General features: G+C 42.2%; 2 protein-coding genes across 2 annotated transcripts; one reads left to right on the forward strand and one right to left on the reverse strand.

Moving 5' to 3' along the window:
* Nucleotides 1-14,096: 14,096 nt before the first annotated feature.
* On the reverse strand, nucleotides 14,097-15,572 carry LOC113015582 (GTPase IMAP family member 7-like). The gene is made up of 2 exons (XM_026157605.2): nucleotides 15,478-15,572; nucleotides 14,097-15,373 (listed from the first exon to the last, which is right to left on the reverse strand). Exons 1-2 carry the CDS (start codon nucleotides 15,494-15,496, stop codon nucleotides 14,676-14,678), a joined length of 717 nt encoding a protein of 238 aa, XP_026013390.2. The 5' UTR covers nucleotides 15,497-15,572; the 3' UTR covers nucleotides 14,097-14,675.
* Nucleotides 15,573-17,247: 1,675 nt separating this feature from the next.
* Nucleotides 17,248-19,295, forward strand: LOC113029665 (GTPase IMAP family member 3-like). Its single transcript, XM_026180650.2, has 3 exons — nucleotides 17,248-17,813; nucleotides 18,063-18,259; nucleotides 18,362-19,295. Exons 1-3 carry the CDS (start codon nucleotides 17,518-17,520, stop codon nucleotides 18,976-18,978), a joined length of 1,110 nt encoding a protein of 369 aa, XP_026036435.2. The 5' UTR covers nucleotides 17,248-17,517; the 3' UTR covers nucleotides 18,979-19,295.
* Nucleotides 19,296-24,790: the final 5,495 nt, after the last annotated feature.

Here is a 24,790-nt window from a genome sequence, read left to right on the forward strand (position 1 = left end):
ATGGCTTTCCTGCAGAATTCTACAAAGAATTCTGGTCGATTCTAGCACCAGTTTTCTACAGAACGTTGTTGGAAATTAAAGAAAAGGGCAGACTTCCATCAAATATGAATTCTGCACAGCAAATCCAGCATGTCCAAATTAACACTGTCGGATTTGATTTCAACACTATTAAAGTGTCTATATGGGTCCACACCAGAGAGTGTTAATTTAACTCTTTTTGGAGAGTTGGTACGTTAACTCTGATTTAGTGTTAAACACCAAATCTGTCTGGAGTTGATAATTTAACACTTGGTGTTAAGAGTTTATATATTAACTCTCAAAGAGTATTTTAGTTTAACTACGTAAGAGTTATCTTCTAATTCACTCTAAAAAGCGGGAATTTTACTGTTCTGAACTTCTAGAAATTTCTTTTGGAAATAAACATTTACTAAAAAGACGCAATGGTTTTTGAAAAACATTTATTCTGAACTGTGCACCACAATTTCAAAACATTTTCTGAAAGACGTAACAGTATACATGTTCTCACTTTCATTAGAATTTTGTTTATCAAAAGGTCTGACATAGGTGTGCACAAAACTCTGGAGTTATCTATGCTAACGTAGAATCGAGTCAGGACGTCTGCTACTGCTGTTTGCTCGTTTTTTTTTATGGGCGATCGTTTTCAGGCTTCAAGTAGCACCATTATACCAACATTTCACATTCTAGACATTGTTTTAGGCGTATTTGACCAAAAGTTTGACTGAAAATTCACATGCAAGCTTTTTTTCAAGGCTGTGGTATTTGCCTGCAAACAATACCTTTCAGCTAGCTAAAACAGAATATTATGCTATCACCGAGCAACATGGCTAATGCCTTTCACACAGCTTTGTCTCAACTCCAAAGAGCCACAGAAGTAAAAGCTCATAATAATAATTGAAACAATCTTTGAAAAAATGACTTACCAAGCAGGGCAAACAACTCAAATACAGAGATGGGCAGTAACGCGTTACTTGTAACGCGTTACTGTAATCTGATTACTTTTTTCGAGTAACGAGTAAAGTAAGGGATTACTATTGCAAAATCGGTAATTAGATTACCATTACTTTACCATAGGAACGCTGCGTTACTGCGTTACTAAAACCGTGATTTTTTGCGAGAATGTCTCACGACAGTGACGTAAGCAAGTGCGCCGTTAGTGACAACAGCTGTGTGCAGATCAACAATGGATCACATATCGAGTGCGGGAGAGAGTATGAGCTGACCTTACTTTGAGTTTGATTCCATAAAAAGTGACAAAAACATTAGCGTCCATCGTGCGTGGGAAGAAAACTTCTTTTTACAGCGAAAAAAAACCCTAAACTTCCAAGGAAGCACCAAGAGCGCAACGACGTAATGGGAAACTCACAGAGACACTGCCGTATCCTTCCACTGACCGCTGCACACCTGCACCAGGGTAAACCTCCGCCTACTGCAGTCCTGCTTTACAGGTGAAAATAGAGCAACAGGACCGCTGAGTCTTTGACTTTATTTATGTTCTGCTGTGTTTTACTTGCATCTATTTGAAAGAGTGAGTGTAAACACAAAAAATTATTTTATTTTTGTGTGCTGGAATGTGCAGAAAATAGGTTTAAATGTTAAACTCATTTATTCAACTCAGAGAATGTTGCATATAATTAAATTTTTGCTTGATGCATAAAGTTAAAAGATTAAAAATGATAAAACAAGTTAAAAAAAAGAGACTTTTCCATTTGATTACATTTTGTATGATGGATTATGTAGAAAAAGTAGAATTGGGCTGAAAGATCTATCGCTTTATCACCTCTTCAGGTTGTAAATCGTGTTTTTAAAAAGTAACTAAGTAACTAAGTAACTAAGTAATTAATTACTTTTGAAAATAAGTAATCAGTAAAGTAACGGGATTACTTTTTTGGGGAAGTAATCAGTAATTAGTTACTGATTACTTTTTTCAAGTAACTTGACCAACACTGCTCAAATATGTAGAGCAAAATGTTCTGAAACGGCTTCACTTCAGCTTCGATTGGAGCCGTGCTGGGGGCGGAGTCTGTGAATTTACTCTGTTGGTGTCATAGCCCCTGTAGGAGTTCAGAGTTAAGAGGTCAAGAGTTAATGTTTCCATTGTAACACCTCCAGATTTGACATAGAAACACTCATTTTTAACACTCGATTTTAACTACTATCATTTTACACCTCAGAGTTACATTAAAAGAATGTGACTCTACTTAGAGTAAAATTAACTCTACTTTTGCAAGAAGACTATTAACACCAAAACATTTAACACTTTTGAATTTGCTGTGTGCAAACATTAATCTCCTGCTAAAACCAGGCAAAGACCCTGTATATCCCTCAAGCTATCGTCCAATATCCCTTATAAATGTAGACCTTAAAATAATCTGCAAAGCTCTCTCAAAGAGACTGGAGAAAATAACCCCCCTCTTAATTCATCCTGACCAAACTGGTTTCATAAAAGGTAGGCACTCATCAACAAATACACGTAGATTACTTAATTTGATAGACTACTCATACAGTAAAAACCTAGAAACTACAATATTCTCTTTAGACGCAGAAAAAGCATTTGACAGAGTTAACTGGAAATTTCTATTTGCAACTTTACACAAATTTGGTTTTGGATCCTCTTTCATAAACTGGTTAAAAATATTATATAATTCCCCAACAGCTTGTGTTAGAACAAATGACCAGACATCCTCCAGCTTCTGTCTCTTGAGGGGCACCAGGCAGGGATGCCCACTCTCCCCTTCACTATTTGCAATTTTTATTGAACCACTAGCAGCAGCAATTAGACCGAATTCAGTAATTAAGGGCATAAAATGCAAGAACGTGGAACATAAAATCAGCCTTTATGCGGGTGATGTGTTACTCTTTCTCCAAAACTCACAAACCAATATCTCTGGGGTGATTGAATTGATAAACTCTTTTGCAAGAATATCAGATTACTGAATTAACTGGTCAAAATCTACAGTCCTACCGATTAATTGCTCCTTCCATAATTCCTCTTCTACACCACTGCAATCGGGAAATATAAAATATTTAGGTATTAATGTTTCTCCCAAGCTTGCAGATCTAACTAAATTAAACCATATCCCACTTTTAAAGAAGGTAGAAGATGATCTGGCTAGATGGAAATGTCTACCCATATCACTCATGGGAAGGGTTGCCGCTATAAAAATGATGGTCTTACCAAAAATAAATTATTTATTCTCAATGATCCCAACTAAACCGCCACAAGATTGGTTCAGATCTCTAGATTCATGTATGTCCAAATTCCTTTGGAAAAATAAACCCCCACGTATAAGCTTAAAAACACTACAAAAGACCAAGGATAAAGGAGGACTAGAACTGCCTAACTTTCAGCACTACTTCTTAGCCAACAGGCTTCAGTTTATCTCAGGATGGCTAAAACACACCCTCTTAGATGAACCTTGGCTAGATGTAGAACAAGCACTCTGCAATAATCTAGAGATTTCAGACCTACCATTTATCAGCTCAAACATCCAACGACATGAATGCTTTAAAAGCATCAACATCAGCTCTTCTCTGACAGCATGGTGGGAGTTTCTAAAATTGACGGCGTCTTCATTAATCCCATGCAAACGTACACCTATCTGGAACAACCCTGACATATTACAAAACAATAATATGATAAACTTTTCAGCTTGGAGTGATAAAGGAATCAAATATTTAGAACATATACTAGAAGGAACAGAATTTATTTCATTTGACGGACTAGTTACACAATATGGGATCAACAAGAAAAGATTTTTAGAATATCAACAAATTAAATCCATAGTAAAAAAGAAATTTAAACCGGGTCAAGTTGAACTACAAACACCACCAAGTGTGGTTCAATTTCTTACTCTTAAACCCCCCAAATTACTATCCAAAATATACAGAATGCTTTCTAAAACAGATGAATCAATATCACTTCCTATTGCAAAATGGGAAGCGGATTTATCAGTTAACTTAGACCTAAACTTCTGGTCTCAGATTTGCTTAAAAACCTTTCATCTAATTAGAAATCCCAGTCTTCAATTAATTCAATACAAAATATTACATAGAGTGCACTATACAGGTCATCGGATGTTCAAGATGGGCTTTACGTCTACCAACAACTGCTCACACTGTCAAACCAAAACACCGGACATTTATATCCACGCTCTTTGGTTCTGTCCACCAGTTCAGAAGTTTTGGTGCGAGATATGTGAAGACTTATCGAAGTGTCTGAAATGTAACATTCCAACTTCCCCCTTAGTGTGTTTGTTGGGCAGCTTAGATAATGTCACTTCAGAAAAGAATATAGCCCATATGGTTTTCACTGCCCTATGCATAGCCAAGAAAACAGTCCTCATGAACTGGAAAAATAAAAATAATCTTAATTCTAACCAATATAGAAATTATCTATTAGATTACATTAGTCTTGATACAGCCTCTGCCACCACATCAGATCAATTGCTCTGGGCTCCTTTGATCAGCTCCATCACCTAGTGGGGGTGGGGGGTCATAGTTTGGTCCCGCCTTCACTGTTGTGATTGGTGTGGGGGTAGGGACAGGCTTAGGGCGTCGGGGGGTTCCCCGGAGGCATCTTCCTTGGGGGGCTCAACCCGGGGTAGCGGTCATGTCCGGTTAGGGGCTCTGTTGGCTCTCCGGTGACTGTTTCCTCGTGGATGCGTGCAGCGGGGCTAGGGGAGGGTCTGTGCTGACGGACGTGGGTTACTGACCTGGTAGCCTGGCTGCCCCTGGGTGGGTCCGGGATGGGCGTGAGGTTCTGGGGGCGCTCCGTCTCTGGGCTGGGACCCGGACCGGGCCTCGGTTTCTTACTCTTGGGTCCTGGTTGGTGTGTTGTGCACATCTTGCAGGAGCTTTCCTCTCCTCAGGAGCTCCCTCTGCAGGAGGGGGAGATACAGGAGAGGTGGAGGAAGATCTCAGCCTGGGTGTTTATTGTCTTATGTAGTCTGGAAGATGAGTGGATGGTGGGGTGGGTGCAGTTTTCTCTGTGGTGGGGTTGGGTGGACTGTCCCGGGCTCTGTGGGGCCGGGCGGCGCTGCTGCACTGGGCCCGGTCTGGATGGGCCTGGGCCCCCTTTCCCTGGCGGGTCGCGGAGTATGGGGGTGCCTACTGGGGTCAGCGGGGGAGCTGGCCCCAGGGAGGGGTCACTTGCCCCTCCCTTCCTTCCCTCCCCATCTCCAGCTGCCTCCCTCTTCCCGCTCCACCACAATCACCCACACATTCAGGGCCTTGGGTTAAAGGTGTGTCACCAGGGTGCAGGGGAGGCATCCCCCCCTCTGTCCCCTTCTGGCTGCCTCTGCCTCAATTTTATCCCACAACTTAGACATTCACATTACTCACACTCTCATTACACATACATATAGGATCTTGGGGGTAGGCACGATACATGGAGTCCCTTTTTTTTTTTTTTTTTTTTTTCTAAATGACATCAGAAACAGCAGTATGCGACATTACGTGATGGCAGAGCTTCAGTTCATCCTTTGTCATTTTTTTTTTTTTTTTTTTTAATAAATAGGACAGGGGGAATGAATGAGAGAGAGAGGGGGAGAGAAAGAAAGAAAACCAAAGGGGAGAAGAGACGGTGAGAAGGGGGGGGAAGAGAGACAAAAAAAAAAAAACTCCTGGGTCACCTGTATGGAGAAAAAAAAAAAAAACCAAACAAACAAACAAAAACAAACAGAGGAGACAGCAAACAACAAAGAGCAACATAATAATAGAGAAAACAAAGCACCATCACAATAAACTAGCTAGTCATAGATATCAGTATTTACTAAGTAATAAACGATATTGTGCAGCACGCAAGATAGACAGCGCACAGTGTGCTTTGAGGCAGCAGCCAAGAAAGCTTTAGTCCGCGTCTGTGAATACCCATGTGTGCATACCTGTGTGGATCAGCATGCTTGCATTCCAAAGGTTTCTCCATGTAATGATCTGCTAGGGAGTGTGGGGGGGCCATAGCCCCGTCCTCCAGGGTGTGAAGCGGGTATGGAGGAGATCAAAACTCCAGACATCCAGAGGCCCCCAGAACACAAGAGACCATGGAAGACCAACAGAGGGGCAGCCGCGCCACTGTCCCAGTAAGAGCTGAGGAGAGTCCCAGATGAGGGCTCGCCCAGCAGCCGCGGAGCAGAAGTCAGGGGGAGCTGCAGTGACGCGCCCGTGAGCTCCGCCGGCCCCCAGCTGCGCCTGAGTGACCAAGCCCTAGGCCGAGAGGCCGGGGGCACCCCACCTCCAAAGGGGCCCGAGCAAGCCCCAGGCCCCAGGCCCCGACAAGCGGCCGCCAAGGAGTGAGCCGGTGTGTACCCGGACGCCCACCCCCAGACACAAAGAACCACCAACACACCGACACCTGAGGGAGTCCGCCACCGGCAGGGGAAGTGGTGGTGGGTGGAGATAGGCCTCCAAACCTTGGAGGGCCTGAGGTGTCCCCAGAGAGGTGGCGTCTGATACCCAACCTGACATATAGACACAGACATACAGGCACACACAGACACAAACATCCATTCCCACCCTTATGCTCTCATATGCACTTACTCCACACTCAACCAACGTGGAGACAGACATAAAGAGACGCTGTACACACAATCACACTCCCCAAGCGTACTCTACAAACCGGGTCTAGGTACCCTTGCCCCTGGAGGGGGGAATTGCACCCAGACCCAGGTGGTGTTACCCTTTTCCCTGCGGTGGGGAGAGGCAGACCACCCCGACTCCGCAGCAGCAGGGAGGCCCCACACCCCAGACCGCAGTCGGACGGCCAACTCCTCCTACTAGCCCTCCCGCTCCAGCAGGCCGCAGAGAATGGGGGTGGGAGAAGACTCCAAACCTCCCTCCACCCGCTCATTGTAGTGTTGATGCATATGTGTTCTAAGGTGCAATTAAAACCCAGGAGGGCTTGGAGCTACCTGCCAAGGAGCAGCAGGTAAGCGCATAGTCCCTCCTGCTAACCCTCAATGACTAAGTGTATTTAAAATTGAGAGGTGGGCAACGACGTCAGGGGTGAGGTATACACCCTGATGGTGATTTGGACTCCGTGATTGTGCCCACCCCCAAGATCCTATATGTATGTGTAATGAGAGTGTGAATAATGTGAATGTCTAAGTTGTGGGATAAAATTGAGGCAGAGGCAGCCAGAAGGGGACAGGGGGGGGGGGGTAGCCTCCTCTGCACCCTGGTGACATACCCCCACTCCAAGGCCCTGCATGTGTGGGTGGTTGTGGAGGAGCGGGAAGAGGGAGGCAGCTGGAGATGGGGAGGGAAGGAAGGGAGGGGCAGGTAACCCCTCCCTGGGGCCAGCTCCCCCGCTGACCCCAGTAGGCACTCCCACCCTCCGCGACCCGCCAGGGAAGGGGGGCCCAGGCCCATCAGACCGGGGCCCAGTGCAGTAGCGCCCCCCAGCTCCACAGAGCCCTGGACAGTCCACCCAACCCCACCACAGAGAAAACTGCACCCACCCCACCATCCACTCATCTTCCAGACTACATAAGACAATAAACACCCAGGCTGAGATCTTCCTCCACCTCTCCTGTGTCTCCCCCTCCTGCAGAGAGTTCCTGAGAGAAGAAAGCTCCTGCAAGATGTGACCATCCCCCCCACCAGTTGAAGAGCCCCCCAGGCGGCTCGATGCACCGGCGGCACCCTGCTCCAGGGCCGGGCCCCCATGCACCCACCCGCCCACAACCCCGGCAACACACCAACCAGGACCCGAGCCCCCGAGGCCCGGCCCGGGCCCCAGCCCAGAGACGGAGCGCCCCCAGAACCTCACGCCCATCCCGGACCCACCCAGGGGCAGCCAGGTTGCCAGGTCAGTAACCCGCGTCCGTCAGCACAGACCCTCCCCTAGCCCCGCTGCACGCAGCCGCGAGGAAACAGTCACCTGAGAGCCAACAGAGCCCTCAACCGGACGTGACCGCTACCGATACATGGAGTCCAAAGTACCATCAGGGTGTACACCCCACCCCTGGCATCGTTGCCCACCTCTCAATTTTAAATACACGTAGACATTGAGGGCTAGCAGGAGGGACCATGCGCTTACCTGCTGCTCTCTGGCAGGTAGCTCCAAGCCCTCCTGGGTTTTAAATGCACCTTAGAACACACATGCATCAACATTACAATGAGCGGGTGGAGGGAGGTTCGGAGTCTTCTCTCACCCCCGTTCTCTGCGACCTGCTGGAGCAGGGGGGCTAGGACTAGGAGGAGGAGTTGGCCGTCCGACTGCGGTCTGGAGTGTGGAGCCTTCCTGCTGCTGCGGAGTCGGGGCGGTCTGCCTCCCCCCACCGCAGGGAAAAGGGAAACACCACCTGGGTCTGGGTGCAGTTCCCCCCTCCAGGGGCGGGGGCACCTAGACCCGGTTTGTAGAGTACGCTTGGGGAGTGTGATCGTGTGTACAACGTCTCTTTATGTCTGTCTCCACGTTGGTTGAGTGTGGAGTAAGTGCATATGAGAGCATGAGGGTGGGAATGGATGTTTGTATCTGTGTGTGCCTGTATGTCTGTGTCTATATGTCAGGTTGGGTGTCAGGCGCCACCTCTCTGGGGACATCTCAGGCCCTCCAAGGCTTGGAGGCCTATCTCCCCCTACCACCACTTCCCCTGCCAGTGGCGGACCCCCTCAGACATCGGTGCGTTGGTGGTTCTTTGTGTCCGGGGATGGGCGTCCAGGTACACACCGGCTCACTCCTTGGCGGCCGCTTATCGGGGCCTGGAGCCTGGGGCTCGCTCGGGCCACTTCGGAGGTGGGGTGCCCCCGGCCTCTCGGCCTGGGGCTCGGTCACTCAGGCGCAGCTGGCTGCCGGCGGAGCTCACGGGCGCGTCACTGCAACTCCCCCTGGCTTCTGCTCCGCGGCTGCTGAGTGAGCCCTCATCTGGGACTCTCCTCAGCTCTTTCTGGGACAGTGGCGCAGCTGCCCCTCTGTTGGTCTTCCTTGGTCTCTTGTACTCTGGGGGCCTCTGGATGTCTGGAGTTTTGATCTCCTCCACACCTGCTTCATGCCCTGGAGGACGGGGCTGTGGCCCCCCCACACCCTCTAGCAGATTATTACATGAAGGAACCTTTTAAAAAAACAAAAAACAAGCGCGTCCATGCTCACAGGTGTACACACGGGTGATCACACCCACAAACTACACCCTTTTTGGCTCCTACCTCAAAGCACACTGTGTTCTGTTGATCTTATGTGCTGCACAATAATGTTTAACATTTAGTATTTACTGTCATATTCCCATATATCATTGTGATGTTGTTTATTCTATTACTCTTGTTCTCTTCTGCTTGTTTTCTTTTTTCTTTCTCAGCAGGTGATCCAGGTGATTGATATATGCATTTTTTTTTCTCTGCCCGTTCTGTTGGTTTTTGTCTTTTGCCCTTCTCCCCCGTCCCTCTTCTTAGCTGTTTCTCTTTCCCTCTTTCTTTCTCCCCTTCTTTCCCCCAGTCAAGTCTGTCCCATATTCAGTAAGTGAAAATAAAATAAACAATAAAAGGTGAATCAAATGGACCATTACGGCAAGGCTGGGATGGTCAATTTGGTAAAGTAAATCCGTTGGGCATCTTTCTTTGCCTTTAGACAACAATTCTGATGGCAAAAGAGCCAAACGGGACAGGCCAAAAAAAAAAAAAAAAAAAAAAAATCTTCCTCCAGATATAAGAATAAATCTTTTCTTATGGACTCAAACAAGTTTTGCTGAAAAACTGAATATGGAACAAGCAAAGCTTAATACTAAACGATATATACATTAGCTGTATAATACCAGTGGGCCAGCTCTAATAGTAATTTGGCATGGCTTCGCGGGCCAAATGTAATTAGGCTGCCCAGTCTGTAGGTGGGTCTAAAATGGAGGTTGTTGATGGAAAACAGCTCTGATGCAGCTAGGTAGGCGTGGTAACTTCTGATAATCACGTGGCTACAGGCTACCGGAAAAAATAATGGAGGAAATCGGGACGGTAAGCCAATCTCTGTCTTAGCACATTTGCGCTAAGACAGAATTTTGGTCTGATCGTGGTGAAACTTGGTGTGTGGAGTCAGTGATAGCTCTGGAAGCTAACAAGCCTATCTTTAGCCGGTTACATGAAGTCTGGAGAATTTCCGGTTCGGTTTTGTTTGTTTGGCGGTCTTCTGCGCATTTACATAACTGCTCGTTTAATCATGGCTTGTTTTCTATGTGTTTGGTGGTTGTAGAAATGGTTTATATGACATTTTAGCTAAGATTCAGAGGTTTCTGTGGATACCACATATGTCTGGACTTATATTTCTCACCCCATGTTATAACCGATTAAACGTGATCTCCTCCTTTTTGCCCCCGGTACCGGGGACGTGGGGCTTCTTTTACTTACTTTCAAAGTTTTAAATGGTATAGCGCACAGTTATTTAAGCAAACTCCTCAACACAACCGCAAAAGAGCACTGAGATCGTCTAGCCAGATGCTTTTTAGGTCTAGATTGAAGGTCTTGATTGAAGCATAGAAGAGATGGGGCCTTCACAGATAAAGCGCCTAGACTCTGGAATAACTTGCCAGTTGATATTTGTACTTCAGAGTCCATTCAGTCTTTCAAACTGAGTCTTAAAACTCACTTTTTTATGTTGGCTTTTAATTCAAGTTCAGTTTGATTGCCATCAGACTTGTTTTATGTTTGTTTTGTTTATTTTGTTTTGTTTTTATGTTAGTATATGTGCTATAGAAATAAAAAATGATATTGATAACTGCCTGACGAGACTTGGGCTCAAATTTAAATTTTTTCTGGAGTTTGAGCCCCAGTAACTCTTAGATGCTATCCAGAAAGCAACACACTTCAGGACAGATCTGTCCTCAGGTCAGCAGATCCGCCCCACTTTCTGGCCATCCAAGCAGGATCCATCTGCTTATGGAGAAGGCATCATCAAACAACAGGAACAACGAGAACGTGTTTTTGTTGTTGTTGTTGTTTTTCTTTAAATTCTCAAATTTCACTATCTGTTCTCACACAGAAACCATTGCACTGGGTTTGCTTTGTAGGTACTGTAAACTTTCTTTCCAAATTTTCTTCATTCGTGGAGTTACAATTTCAGCAAAAATTATACTTATATGAAATGATGTGAGTAACTGCTTTTTTTGCATTTTTATTTAGAAACATGAGATTGCTTTGAGCAAAGTTAGCTTAGAGCACATTACCTACCAGCATATTAGCTAATATAAAATGAAATGCTAAGAGGTTAACTGTTTAAAAAGCACCTCAGTGATTTATTTCAGTGTGGCAGGTGCTGTTATTGGGTTCTCTAGTCCAGTAGTTGTCACTCTAAGGCTGAACAGTTTTCTTTCCAAGACAATAAGACTTTGACTGAATAGCAATTTCTCCTGAGTAACATCTGCCCTGACCTTTAACCTAAACCTTGGTGAAGTTTAGATGGCCTCATCCAACAGATAGCTATGCTGTCAAGCCAATGAGAAACTTAGAAATTGGGGTTCTGGATTGGAATGACATTGATGTAAATACATTATTTGTAATGAAATAAAATTCTCTGAATAACTGACCATCAGCCCAGAGAACAACTTGTTTTTCAACTATCTTCATACAAACAGACAGGGAACAAAAATAAATAAAAACAAGCAAACCTGTTCTCTAAGAAATACTACAATCCACATTTATTTTTATTCATTGATGTTATTACCAAAAACTACTCTGACTAACTGACAAACTTATAGTCCCTCAGTACTTCTTGGCTGTCTGCTCCAGGTTTTGATTTTTTCTGTTTTCCTCTCTCCTCTCTTGTCTCTTTTACTCATTTGTTTGTGTTTATATTCATGGATAGGACTTATCCAAGTAACAAGTAAAGTAAGGGATTACTATTGCAAAAACAGTAATTAGATTACCGTTACTTTCCCGTAGGAACGCTGTGACGTAATGGGAAATTCACAGAGAAACTCGCGGATTCTTCCACTGACCGCTGCGGCACACCTTCACCAGGGTAAACCTCCGCCTATCCTACTCCTGCTTTACAGGTGAAAATAGAGCAACAGGACCGCTGAGTCTTTGACTTTATTTATTTTCTGCTGTGTTTTACTTGCATCTATTTGAAAGACTGAGTGTTAACACAAAAAAAAATATTTTATGTGCTGGAATGTGCAGAAAATAGGTTTAAATATTAAACAAATTTCTTCCAGTCAGAGAATGTTGCATATAATTAAAAAATTTTCTTGATGCATAAAGTTAAAAGACTAAAACTAATAAAACACATTTTAAAAAGAGACTTTTCCATTTGATTACATTTTGTATGATGGATTATGCAGAAAAAGTAGAATTGGGCTGAAAGATCTATCGCTTTATTACCTATTCAGGCTGTAAATCGTGTTTTTAAAAAGTAACTAAGTAACTAAGTAATTAATTACTTTTGAAAATAAGTAATCAGTAAAGTAACTGGATTACTTTTTTAGGGAAGTAATCAGTAATTAGTTACTGATTACTTTTTTCAAGTAACTTGACCAACATTGATCACGGGTTCCTGCCTCTGGTTGAACACACCTTTTTCACAGAAAAACTGTGTTGGTAAAGAATAACAGTGTTATTCAGCAAAATGATCCCTCTTTGAACAAGACTGCTGTGTTTACTGTATTAACTACACAGCTGTTTTGAGATATTGTCACCAGAAACATCAGTGGTAATAAAAAAGGAATAGAAAAAATTCCTCTGTCATAAGAAGTAGATCACCTGTAATTAATAAAAGCTAGAAAAACATGCATTTGGCAGTGTGAATATATTCCTTATGGCAGGACAGTGTGTGACTCAGGGTTTGAGTGAGGATAAAGTCACCTGATTTTCTGTTGAAAGTAGAAAAAAGTAGAGTAGAGGCAGACCTGAAAACTTGTTCTGTTTTGCTTTCTCATTGAAGCAGAGGCAGCTTTTATGAAATATTTTAATGAATTTACAGTGAGTGTACCGCTCTCTCTCTCTGCTGATAGAGTTAATTCCAGCAGTCTCTGTCTCACGCTTTCTCTCATCAGTATGACAGTAATCATTCAAATACGACCATTATCACAAATCGGTCCACACGGCCATGACAAAACCTCAGAGATGCATAGGAATGGTGTTCAAAAACTATTTCATCTTATGTAAATAAAACAAAAACAAAAGAAACCTTACACCAACCATGGTGTGTAGTCTGTACAGTCAGTGGTTTAGGGGAGTGCGTGCGTAAGAATGGTGTATGCATTATGTTGCTAAAGGCAACCAAAGTCCAACAGGGTGTCTCATGGGACAGTGCCCACCAGCAACTGAGCTCTGAAGGCTTTTAAAAAACACTGGCCCAGGTAATGTCAGTTTCATTTATTGTAAATGGGAACTCCACCCCTCTAATGACTGCAGACAAAACACACAAACAGGACAAAAGGAAGGCAGGGTGGAGTGGGCCATCACACCATATTTTTTAAATTACCCTTTGGATTCCAGTCTTTATGGGACTAATAAAGGTTTACTTTATCTTATGTGATAGGACTGTCTATGTTGGTCTCCCAAATCCACAAAAGAATAGTTAGAGATGGGGTATTTTCTTTTACAAATGCATGTGTAATTAATAGAAGCCGTAGTGTCAAAAAAAAAAGGGAATCCTGGTGCCTCCCAGCGGATAATGGCAGCAGATACACCACCTGTTAAAACTGAGGTTAAGTGCACGAAAACCTTTAGAATGTCATAATAATTTCCCTGGTGTTTCTAACCACAGCAGTGTTTAGAAAAATCTACACTACAGAAGCTCGACACGGCATCAAAATGTCAGTATCGAGTGTCCCATCCCTACCATTTGTTTTTCAATCTTGTGTTGCATAAGGTCAGACAGAAAATTTATTTTGTACTTTGGTCAGCAATCCAAAGAGTAACTTCTTAGCAGTCATCAAGAGAATAACATTTATTGTACGAGTTTTTGTAGAAAACAGTAGCATTACATGAACATGTATGAGATTTATAATAGCTCAGGTTGGTTTTAATTCAACACGAGTAACTTAATATTTGAAATACATAAAAAATGAAAAAAAAAAACACTTTTTTTTTAAAGAGAACACATAAAATTGACCTGTGCAGAGTCTATTTTTCAATAATAACAAAAACACAACAAATTAGACTGTTAGGTATAGATATTTATTTAATTTGACTTTCATTTACTAGACAAAAAGAACACTGAACAACTTTTTAAAGCCACATTGGGATGAACATTCTATGAAAAAATTATATGATACATACATCATATCTATATAGATAGATAGATAGATAGATAGATAGATAGATAGATAGATAGATAGATAGATAGATAGATAGATAGATAGATAGATAGATAGATAGATAGATAGATAGATAGATAGATAGATAGATAATTTACACAATAGATTTGAGTTCGGACATATAGACTACATTTAGAATGGATACAAGAAGTACTTTTATCTAATAATTAGTCTTAGGTCCAAAACTTGTATTATTAAACTTTTATTATTAAACCCTACTGACATCCAAGGACACACTGAAAGATGTGTTTTTATTTTATATTTATTCTGATAAATTAAAGCAAATTAATGCTACACAATTATCTACACAAAGTGTGCATCAGAGATTTTTAATATATTTCATATGTTCACATATGGGTACACAGGCTGTCTTGTTTCCATTATGCTGATTGTGTTTAGACAGTTTATCAGATTGATTTAATCTCTTGCAAGAATGGAATGAAAACGTAAAATGCTCTGGTGCAGTGGAGCAAGGAACCTGTACTGAGCGACTCGCATTCCCATTTTCCGTGCAGCTTCCACCTCTTTAAACATCTCATCTGTGTAGTACGTGCACCTGTTCTCAGCCACCATGCGATCAATCTTTCCAATTAGCTCCACCACTTGCTTTCTGTCACTGCTTAGGTTATCAAAGACATAAAACCTTTTTCCACATCTTAGGATAATGTCTTTGAGACCTTGGTGGCCTTTATTTACATACTCTTCTATTGTCATGTCTCCAAGATCACCACCACGGGTGAACAACACAATCATGTAATGATTAGCCTGTGGCCCAAACAGCTCCTGCAGGGCTTCCACAGAGTTTTTTTCTTCTTTGGTGAATCGACCGACTTGAAGGACCAGCAGGAACACGTGAGGACCTGGACAGGAGATTTCAACACATCTCACAATTTCTTTTTTGATGATTTCTGCGGATTTTCCCGTGTCCAAAATGCCAGGTGTGTCTACCACACTAACTACCCTATTACCAAACTTCTTCACATGTTGTTCACAAGATTCAGTCACTGACTCTGAACTGGGAGAAGAAAAGAAATATTTTTCTCCCAAGATGGTGTTTCCAACTGCACTTTTTCCCACGCCAGTTTTTCCAATCAGCACAATCCTCAAGTCAGCCTCTGCAACACAGATTGCACCAAAACTATTTACGATGTCAGAAATTAATAACTCAGCATCTCAGAATCTCAGTTTGGGATATTAACTATACACAGGTAGAGCTTACCTTGTGGAAATAAAGCCATATTTTATTGAAGTATTGTCCTGGCAGAGGTGAGAGCGATGAATGTGAATGTTTCTGTTGAACTCAATACTTATAGCTCCATAGCTGACACGCCTCCAGTACTTGCATAACAGGTTTATGAAATATTGACAGAGCAGCACAGCATAAGTGAGGAAACAGTAAGGAGAAGAAAGATTTGTAGTTGTTTAAAGTATGAGAACAACTGTTTTTCACTGAAAACTATATTTCAATTGCCCTTGGCAACTTGCATTTTCTGAAGAGGAAAATTAAAATGCAGATGACACCCAGCTCTATCTGTCCATGAAGCCAGATAACACACACCAATTAGTTAAACTGCAGGAATGTCTTAAAGACATAAAGACCTGGATGGCCGCTAACTTTCTGCTTCTTAATTCAGATCAAACTGAGGTTATTGTACTCGGCCCTGAAAAGCTTAGAAATATGGTATCTAACCAGATTCGTACTCTGGATGGCATTACCTTGGCCTCCAGTAACGCTGTGAGGAACCTTGGAGTCATTTTTGACCCGGATATGTCCTTCAGTGCACATTTTAAACAAATATTTAGGACTGCTTTCTTCCATTTGTGCAAAATCTCTCAAATTTGAAAAATGTGTTGTGCATTGCATAACAATGCATTTCTTTAACAAATACATTGTTAAAGAAAGTACATTTGTGGGTTGAACAGTTTAATTATGTGGGTTATGCCTAAGACAAACTTGTCCAATCGTCTGTGCCAATGTGAACAGCTTATTCTGCTACTGAATCTTGTTACGTGTCATTTATCGGATTGGATGATTGAAGTCTGTATTGGCAGTTTAACAATTTATTCATTTAACAAACAGAAAACTTTGTAGAATTTTGACTAATCATCACCGCAACAGCCTGGCACCTCCTCCTCCTCACAAGAGGATGAGGATAAATGTCTATGTATTTAGTGCTAAGCTGATGTATTGTGGAGTGGTGTTCCCTGGAGGAGAGGGAGAAGGAAGGTGACACAGCAAATGAAAGAGTGTGGCCTGGTACCTAAGTAATCCAGAGACAGAGGAGTGCATGAGCGCATGAGTACTTAAGTATGCTGCGTTACAGGAAAGGTGAGCCCAACATTCACACACACACAAACCCAATTGTAAGAGACGCAAGAGAAAGATAAAGGATAGCAAACCACAATGGAGATCAGGATATACCAAGGAACATAACATTCAACCTCAAACAAATAAAAAGAAGAATATTCTAGTATATACTAAAATATCTGGGATAGAATTTTCACACAGGGAATGTGATGGAATGAAGACAGCAAAGTCTTTTCATAATTGTACTAGTGCATTTCATAACAGTACAATATCATGAAAAGGGTCTTTGTTCTAATAATTTCATGAACTTTCCTATATTCTTATTCACTTCAGTCTTTTACATTTTAAGTTTTATTCCCAAATTCTCTGCAGGGTTTGGATTCAGCTAGCATAAATAATCAGCAGGACATGAGACTTCAGCACATCACACAATTTATTTTTGCTCGTGACCTCTTCAGTTTGTCTGGTTTGGGTGTTAGTGGATGAAAATCAAATTTTTCTGACGAATTCTCCACCACAAAGATGACACAACTGAATGTTAAAAGCGTTATATATAGCTTCACACATGACACACCTCCAGCATTTGCATAACAGGTTATTAAAACAGACAAAGATCGGCACAGCTTGCAGACGCCACACAGCTCGTCTTCTTCACTTTGCTAAACTGGACTGAAGGACTGAAGGACTATGTCTTCTAGTGGGTGAAAATGTTCTGTAAATAGAATTTTTAGTTGTTTTGCTGAAATTAAAAGAACTGCATAGCAAATGGGAAAATTAACCATGTGACTTATTGTTTTCACAGAAAGGAAGATTGTAGTTGTTATCCTGGGAAGAGATGAAGTCTTGAAGAAAGCTCTAATAACCAACATCCTGGGAAAAGATTTATCCAAACTAGATAAAAGACAAGCTTTGAAAAAGATTGAGATCTATGTAAATGATATATATGAAGTCATGTTTACGCCAGACTTGTATGCAGAATTTAAGGACATACAAGACTTGTTGTGTATTAATCGATATCCTGACATGTGTCTGCTGGTGGTAGAACATGGCTTTTCACCAGACGATGTTCGGAAGCAGATAGAACATCTGAGCAATAAGACTGAAAAACCTGCAGAAGAGTTTACGGTTTTGCTTCCACTGAGTTATAAACCCACAGATTACTCGTTCATATCCTGCACCATGGAACAGGTTTTCAGTGAGCTCGACAGACTGGCTGAAGGCAGAAATCTGATGCTAACTAAAACAAAGTAAGGATTAAAAATAACATAATGCTTTATGGTATTTTTCATGTATTTGTGGGGGAAGGTTGCTATATTACTAAAACACAGGTATTAAGGCTTAATTTGAACATTAGGTCCACAGGTAATCCTGTTGTGGCGAAGGCGTGTTCCCTGGCTCAGCTGCAGGGGAGGGTGGTGCAGTGCACTCAAGGGACAGTGTTGGTTGGAGGATCAGGTGGACATGATTGAACTAATGAGGTTTCACCCTTTTTATAGTGAGATCAGAGATCAGAGACGGGAGAGTGCGCAGACAGCTGGAAAGCCAGCGGATGTGTGTGCCGAACCAGGAAAACAGCCTATAAGTGAAAAATCAATCAAAACCATTAAACAACCACAGGAACAGAGTGTCGGGTCACGGCCCTTTGTACCTCTTCCACGTTTGTCAGCACCACGCACTGTGATGGCAATGCCAGGTAAACCACAATCTATACAGTGTCTTTCAGACTTGTTCAGACTGATATCAGTTGGAAGTTCATTATTCAAAACTATGTCGATGTTTCTGAAATTCATTACAGGAATCAAAACAACACAACACTTCCATACAGGAAAGCGTACCAGCAACAAAGTGAACCTTGTTCTCCTGGGAATGTCTGGGACTGGAAAGAGTGCGAGTGGAAACACCATCCTTGGAAAGCCAGTCTTCTTCTCTAGACCCAGTTCACAGCCCGTCACCAAAGATTGTGAGATAGCAGAAACAGAGATAAATGGCAAACATGTGCGTGTGATAGATACTCCAGACATGTTTGATGATGACATTGAAGAACCAGTTAAGAACAAATATCTAAAACAGTGCAAAGAGCTCTGTGAGTCACACCCTTGTGTGTATGTACTTGTGATGCATATAAGCAGATTTACAGATGGTGAGAGAAATATACTGAAAAAACTGGAAAAAGCTTTTGGGAGGAATGTTAAAGAACAAACTATCATCCTGTTCACTAAATCAGATGATTTGCATCGTTCTGGAAAAACGCTGACTGATTTTCTGCATAGTTGCCAACCTGATCTGAAGGAAATGATTCAACAGTTGGGCAACAGATGTGTTCTCTTTGAGAATAACAGATCAGGTTCAGCTCAGGTGGAAAAGCTGCTGGACACAGTGATCATGGTTTTAGAAAAACAGCAGAAGTTATAATGTCATGTGTCAGATCATTTTCAGTGTAAAGATATGAGAAATAGTTTGACCATGAAGTTATTTGATATCTTAAACTCGTAGATAAAAATGTTCTAATTTTGATTTTTAGCCATAATTTTTCTTTGTTTTCTACAAACTGGCGAATGAACGATTGGTTTCTGAATTGTTTTCTTTTTTGCTTTTGTTTTTTTGTTGTTGTTGTTTTTTTTGGGGGGGGGGGGGGGGGCAATCTTGGTAAAATAAATCAATGAAAGCTCATTTTGTAAAGTGTAACAGTAACAAATTATTGCTGAATTCAATAAAACGAAGTTAATGTGCATCTGGTGTCTCTTGGATAAACAGGACATTGTTAGGTCTTTAGTTTTGTGTTTGGTCCTCTGTAAAAACATCTCAGGTATTCAGGTTAATTTAATAGAAGTGAGTGAGCTGCAGAGATTCCAAGACACCAACAAACTTCCGACTCCTATGATGTCTCATAAATACATAAATATCCATATGCTGGATTTTAAAATGGCATGTGGTGAAAACCTGTAATAAATGAGATTTAAAGAATATGAAATGTTAAAATGTATAGACTGGACATCTTATATGAAAATATAAAATTAACTTAATTTTTTCAATTAAGTACAGCATAACGGCATTTGTCCAGTTGTCTTCCTCGTGCACGAGAAACATAAAGAACTTTGCCTAATCGCGTCTTGCTTTGCTGTGTAGAATTGTCTTGAACGTTCCACCGAGTAGGTTTATGCTACAAACCTATCAACAATCTTAGCCAGTTATTTATCTGTTCATTTATGTAATTATTTTATTTTATTTCATTTTATTTTTTTGTCTGGAACCAAAACTGTATCCAGGTGCAGCTTCAACAAACGCCACTATAACTGCTGATGTGTCGCCATCTACTGGCCATTTGATGAATAAGCCAGGATAAAGAACTTATGATCTTACTGCACATTTATTTAGTTCAGTTCATCCATTCATCCATCAATTCGCTTCCGCTTATCCTCTTCAGGGTCACGGGGGATACTGGAGCCTATCCCAGCTGCCCAACAATCATATGACCTATGAGAAGTGCTTTGGTGACCAGAGGTGGGTCCAGTATCCAAAATTGTACTCAAGTAAAAGTAGCATTACTTTAAAATATTATTACTCAAGTAAAAGTGAAAAGTAGTCTTCAAAAATGTTACTCAAGTAAGAGTAAAAAAGTACTTGGTGAAAAGACTACTCAAGTAGTGAGTAACTGTTTGAAATGTCTGATTTATTTTTTAAATAAATGCTATCAGACAAACAAAAATAAATAAATATACAATTTTTTGTATTTTCAAATAGAATATATGTAAAAAGATCAACAAAATAAGGCACAAAAATTCTAATTTCCAGATTTCAGTTTTTCACAACATAAAGCATTTTTCATCAATACCTACAGTAAATAATATAAATATATAAACAGTGCAAACCATTTCCAGTGACAAGATATGCTGTAAACGTTATATTCATTTTTGCTCCAAATGCCACAGCAGCCTCAGAGGAAACATTAGAACAAGGCATCTTCAACATATGTACATACACGGCAGCTCAGTTTACCATAAGTTGTATGGGTGTGCGTCTATTTCTGCATATTTAGCAAACAATGTGCCATTTCTTCACTCAGTGAGGTGATGGTTAAGCTTCAGCAGCAGTTTGCTCTCAAGGTTCTTTCTGTGAAGCTTTAACTGTTTAGCAGTGAACAGGAGTCCTGCATGACTGAGAAATCCTTCACAAGCTCCAAATGCAGGAAGAGCTGTATTCATTTTGATCGACAGCTTCTTGATGGTAGGAACGCCATGCAATGGATCCACACCTCCAGTGAATGGACATGAAAGGTACCTCTCCAGTTCCCCTGCTTCTGGCTTTCCTGACCCCATGGATCCATCACCTTTGTCGGTTAGGCTGCTGTTTGCGCTGGCCTCATCCAGCTCTGAGTCTAGGTGATGTCTGATGAAGTGGAGACCTGTGGAAAGAGGCTTCCGTATCCGAGGCTTTTCAAAGTGGCCTCACAAAATTATCACGACTACAACAACCAGAAAAAGAGCTGGATGGACATTGCTGCTCAATTGCAGCTGCCTGGTCAGTGTTTTTCATTAGTAATTTAGCAAAGTTGATGGTGGTGGAATGTGTGTGTCTGTGTGTGTGTGTCTGTCTATGTGAGTGAAAGACAGAGAGGGAGAACGAGAGACAGATTTTGTATGATAAGCTTCATGTTATAAACGCACAGTTTGAGCACTCAGGTCGCATCAGAGATGTCTTTTTACGCCTCTTGGTGGCGCTGTCACTTGGTGTTTGCTCGCTCTGTGGTAGAGTATCACTTCCTGTTCCTGCTCAAACACAGTGGTGTTTCTGAGTAGCTTATTTGCGTAGCAATTTAATTAACAACTTTTAAATACATTCTTCTTTCATAGTATAATCTTCACGTGCTTCATCCGAAGCACACTTTCTGTGTACTCAATACCTAATTTATAGCCAAAGTATTCACTCACTGTGTCTGTACTGTTTCGCTAGCTTAGCTCGTAGCTGACTCGTTAGCACCATGGCTACTTCACCTGTCAATCCCGCACTTTCCTGCTCATTGTGTCAGATGTTTAGTTACTCCTCGGCCTCCTTTAGCAGTAATGATACTTGTAAGAAATGTAGCATATTTGTAGCTTTAGAGGCCAGGATTACTGAATTGGAGACTCGGCTTCGCACCCTTCATTCACCCATAGCTAGCCAGGCCCCTGTAGCTGGTGCAGCGAAGATAGCGTAGGCCCCGCTAGCTGTTCCCCGGCAGACCCCAAGCAGCTGGGGAAAGAGGGAGGCTGGGTCACGGTGAGGAGGAAGCATAGTCTTAAACAGAAGCCCCAGGTACACCACCAACCTGTTCATGTGTCTAACCGTTTTTCCCCACTCTGCGACACACCCGCCGGGGTTCAAACTCTGGTAATTGGTGATTCTGTTCTCAGATATGTGAAGCTAGAGACACCGGCAACTAGGGATGGGTATCGTTTAGGTTTTATCCGATACCAGTACCAAACCGGTACTTTTCAAACGGTGCCGGTGCTTAAACGGTGCTCAAACCGGTGCTTAAAGAATGGAGAACACAAACTTTGTCCAAAAACCTCTCATTTTCAGCTGTTTTTTTGTAAAAAGATAACAATGTTAGCCTTTTCTGCAGCTATAGGTCATATATGGTATCACTCTTGGCTGGAAGCAGTGCTTAATAAATGGAAAATGTCATGGTCCTGCGGCCATGACTCAGTGACTTTGTGTTTGTGTTCTTTATTGTTATTACTTTCATTATTATTCGTGGCTGTTTTGGGATGGTTTGTGTTTTGGGATTTTAGATACTGGGTTCTGGGTTTGTGCTCCCTCTATTGGTCCCTGGTGTTAGTGTTCCCCTGTCTCGTCAGGTTAATCAGGTCCAGCTGTGTCCCCCACCTGTGTGTGATTTCCCAGTGTCTCTCTGTGTACTTATAGTGTGTGTTTTCCTCTGTTCCTCGTCGCGTCGTCTGTGTTCATATTTTGTGAAATCCCCTGCGTGCTCTCCCTGCTGTTCTCCCTTCATGTCAGGTTTGCTACTCCTTGGTGTAGTTTCTCCCAGTTTAGTTCATCCTTAGTTCTGTTTTGCCATCTCCACTTTATGTTTGGTATTGTTAATAAATCGCCCTCACGTCTGAATAAGTGCTGCATTTGAGTCCTCCTTCCACTCTTCACACGGCCGCTGCCCCGAGCCGTGACAGAAAAAACACCAATTTTGTCTAAAAACTTCTCATGTTTAGCTGTTTCCCACTTTTCTTTAGTCATTTTAGCCTTTTTGGCCAGGATGAAGGGAGTATCTTCCATCAAACAAGAAGACAGCCACATGTAACTACGACGGTATTTGCTAGTTCACCTTACATGCATTAATGTGATAATGTGGTTAGCCTACTCAACGTGAATTACACACGAACAACATTAAGCTACTCACGCAGAGAAGAGCGGCTGTTGCTGCCATCATCATCCGTCATCATTTCTGCTACACTGGCAGGGCTAGGGGCCAGGACTCTCCTCTTCCGGTTCTTGGGGGATGTTGCTAACTCCAGGTCTGATAACAGGCACCACACCCGCAGTAGATGCGCTCGGTGTGAGGTCTCGCAGCAAGCTATCAAATACGGTACATTTCTCGGCTTAAAAAAAAAAAAACGCTGTGCGTCGCCAGGTGTTTCATCAGATTCGAGGTGTTACCTCCTTTGACAGTATCACAGTATCACCTTAAAGCACTTGTTGCAGGCTCCTGAGTTTGCATCTTTTGCTGTGAAGTACAGCCAGACTTTTGACCGCTTCGCCTTGGGCATTTTTAATATGTAGCTCTGCTCTAAAAGAACGTACGTACCTGGGCCCGCCTACTACGCTCACAAAGGTAAAATGATTGGCTAGAATCCAAAGTGTATGACATCTCAGGAAAAAAAGCACCGAAATAAAGCACCGAAATGTGCACTGCTTTTCGGTCTGGTTACTACCATTTATGTCAGAACCGGTGCCGGATACCGGTACCCATCTCTACCAGCAATCATAGTCAATTGTCTTCCAGGAGCCAGAGCAGGCGACATTGAAGGAAATTTAAAACTGCTGGCTAAGGGTAAACGTAAATACAGTAAAATCATAATTCACGTCGGCAGTAATGACACCCGGTTACGCCAATCGGAGGTCACTAAAATCAATATTGAATTGGTGTGTAACTTTGCCAAAACAATGTCAGACTCTGTAGTTTTCTCTGGTTCCCTCCCCAATCAGACCAGGAGCGACATGTTTAGCCGCATGTTCTCCTTAAATTGCTGGCTGTCTGAGTGGTGTCCCAGAAACGATGTGGGCTTCATAGATAATTGGCAAACCTTCTGGAGGAAACCTGGTCTTGTTAGGAGAGACGGCATCCATCCCACTTTGGATGGAGCAGCTCTCATTTCTAGAAATATGGACAAATTTATTAAACCCCCCAAAATATGACTATCCAGAGTTGGGACCAGGAAGCAGAGTTGCAGTCTTACACGCCTCTCTGCAGCTTCTCTCCTCCTGCTACCCCCCCCCCCCCCCCAAAAAACCCATCTCCATTGAGACTGTGTCAGCTCCCAAAAAGACAAAAAACAAATTAAAAGCCAGCAAAAAACAACCTAAACATAAAAAATCAAAAAGAAAGAACAATACAGTATCCACATCTGAACCAAAGAGTAAAACAGTGAAATGTGGATTATTAAATATTAGGTCTCTCTCCTCCAAGTCTCTGTTAGTACATGACTTAATAATTGATCAACAAATCGATTTACTCTGCCTTACAGAAACCTGGTTGCAGCCGGATGATTATGTTAGTTTAAATGAATCAACACCCCCGAGTCATTCTAACTACCAGAAATCTCGAAGCACAGGCCGAGGGGGCGGTGTGGCAGCAATTTTTCACACCAGCCTATTAATTAACGAAAGACCAAGACAGGCTTTTAGTTCATTTGAAAGCCTGATGCTTAACATTGTCCACACCAGCTGTAAAACTCAGAAACCAGTCTTTTTTCCAACAATATCTTTATTATTTTTTTACATTTTAATGACTTACAAACAGTCCAACATTCTAAATACTACATGAACATACACTCCTCTCAGACAGCAAAAAGAAAACAAAAAAGTCATCAGATTTGTCACTCTGTTAAAGGCCTAAATTTATCATTTTCCCAAATCAAATGTCATTGCCCTCCGTCCTCATCCTCCTCAGATAATACAAATCCTTCTACAAAATTCACAAATGGTCTCCACACCTTCTCAAAAACATCCA

This window comes from Astatotilapia calliptera, chromosome 9, assembly GCF_964374335.1.
Source record: "Astatotilapia calliptera chromosome 9, fAstCal68.1, whole genome shotgun sequence".
In the NCBI taxonomy this organism is placed as follows: domain Eukaryota; kingdom Metazoa; phylum Chordata; class Actinopteri; order Cichliformes; family Cichlidae; genus Astatotilapia; species Astatotilapia calliptera.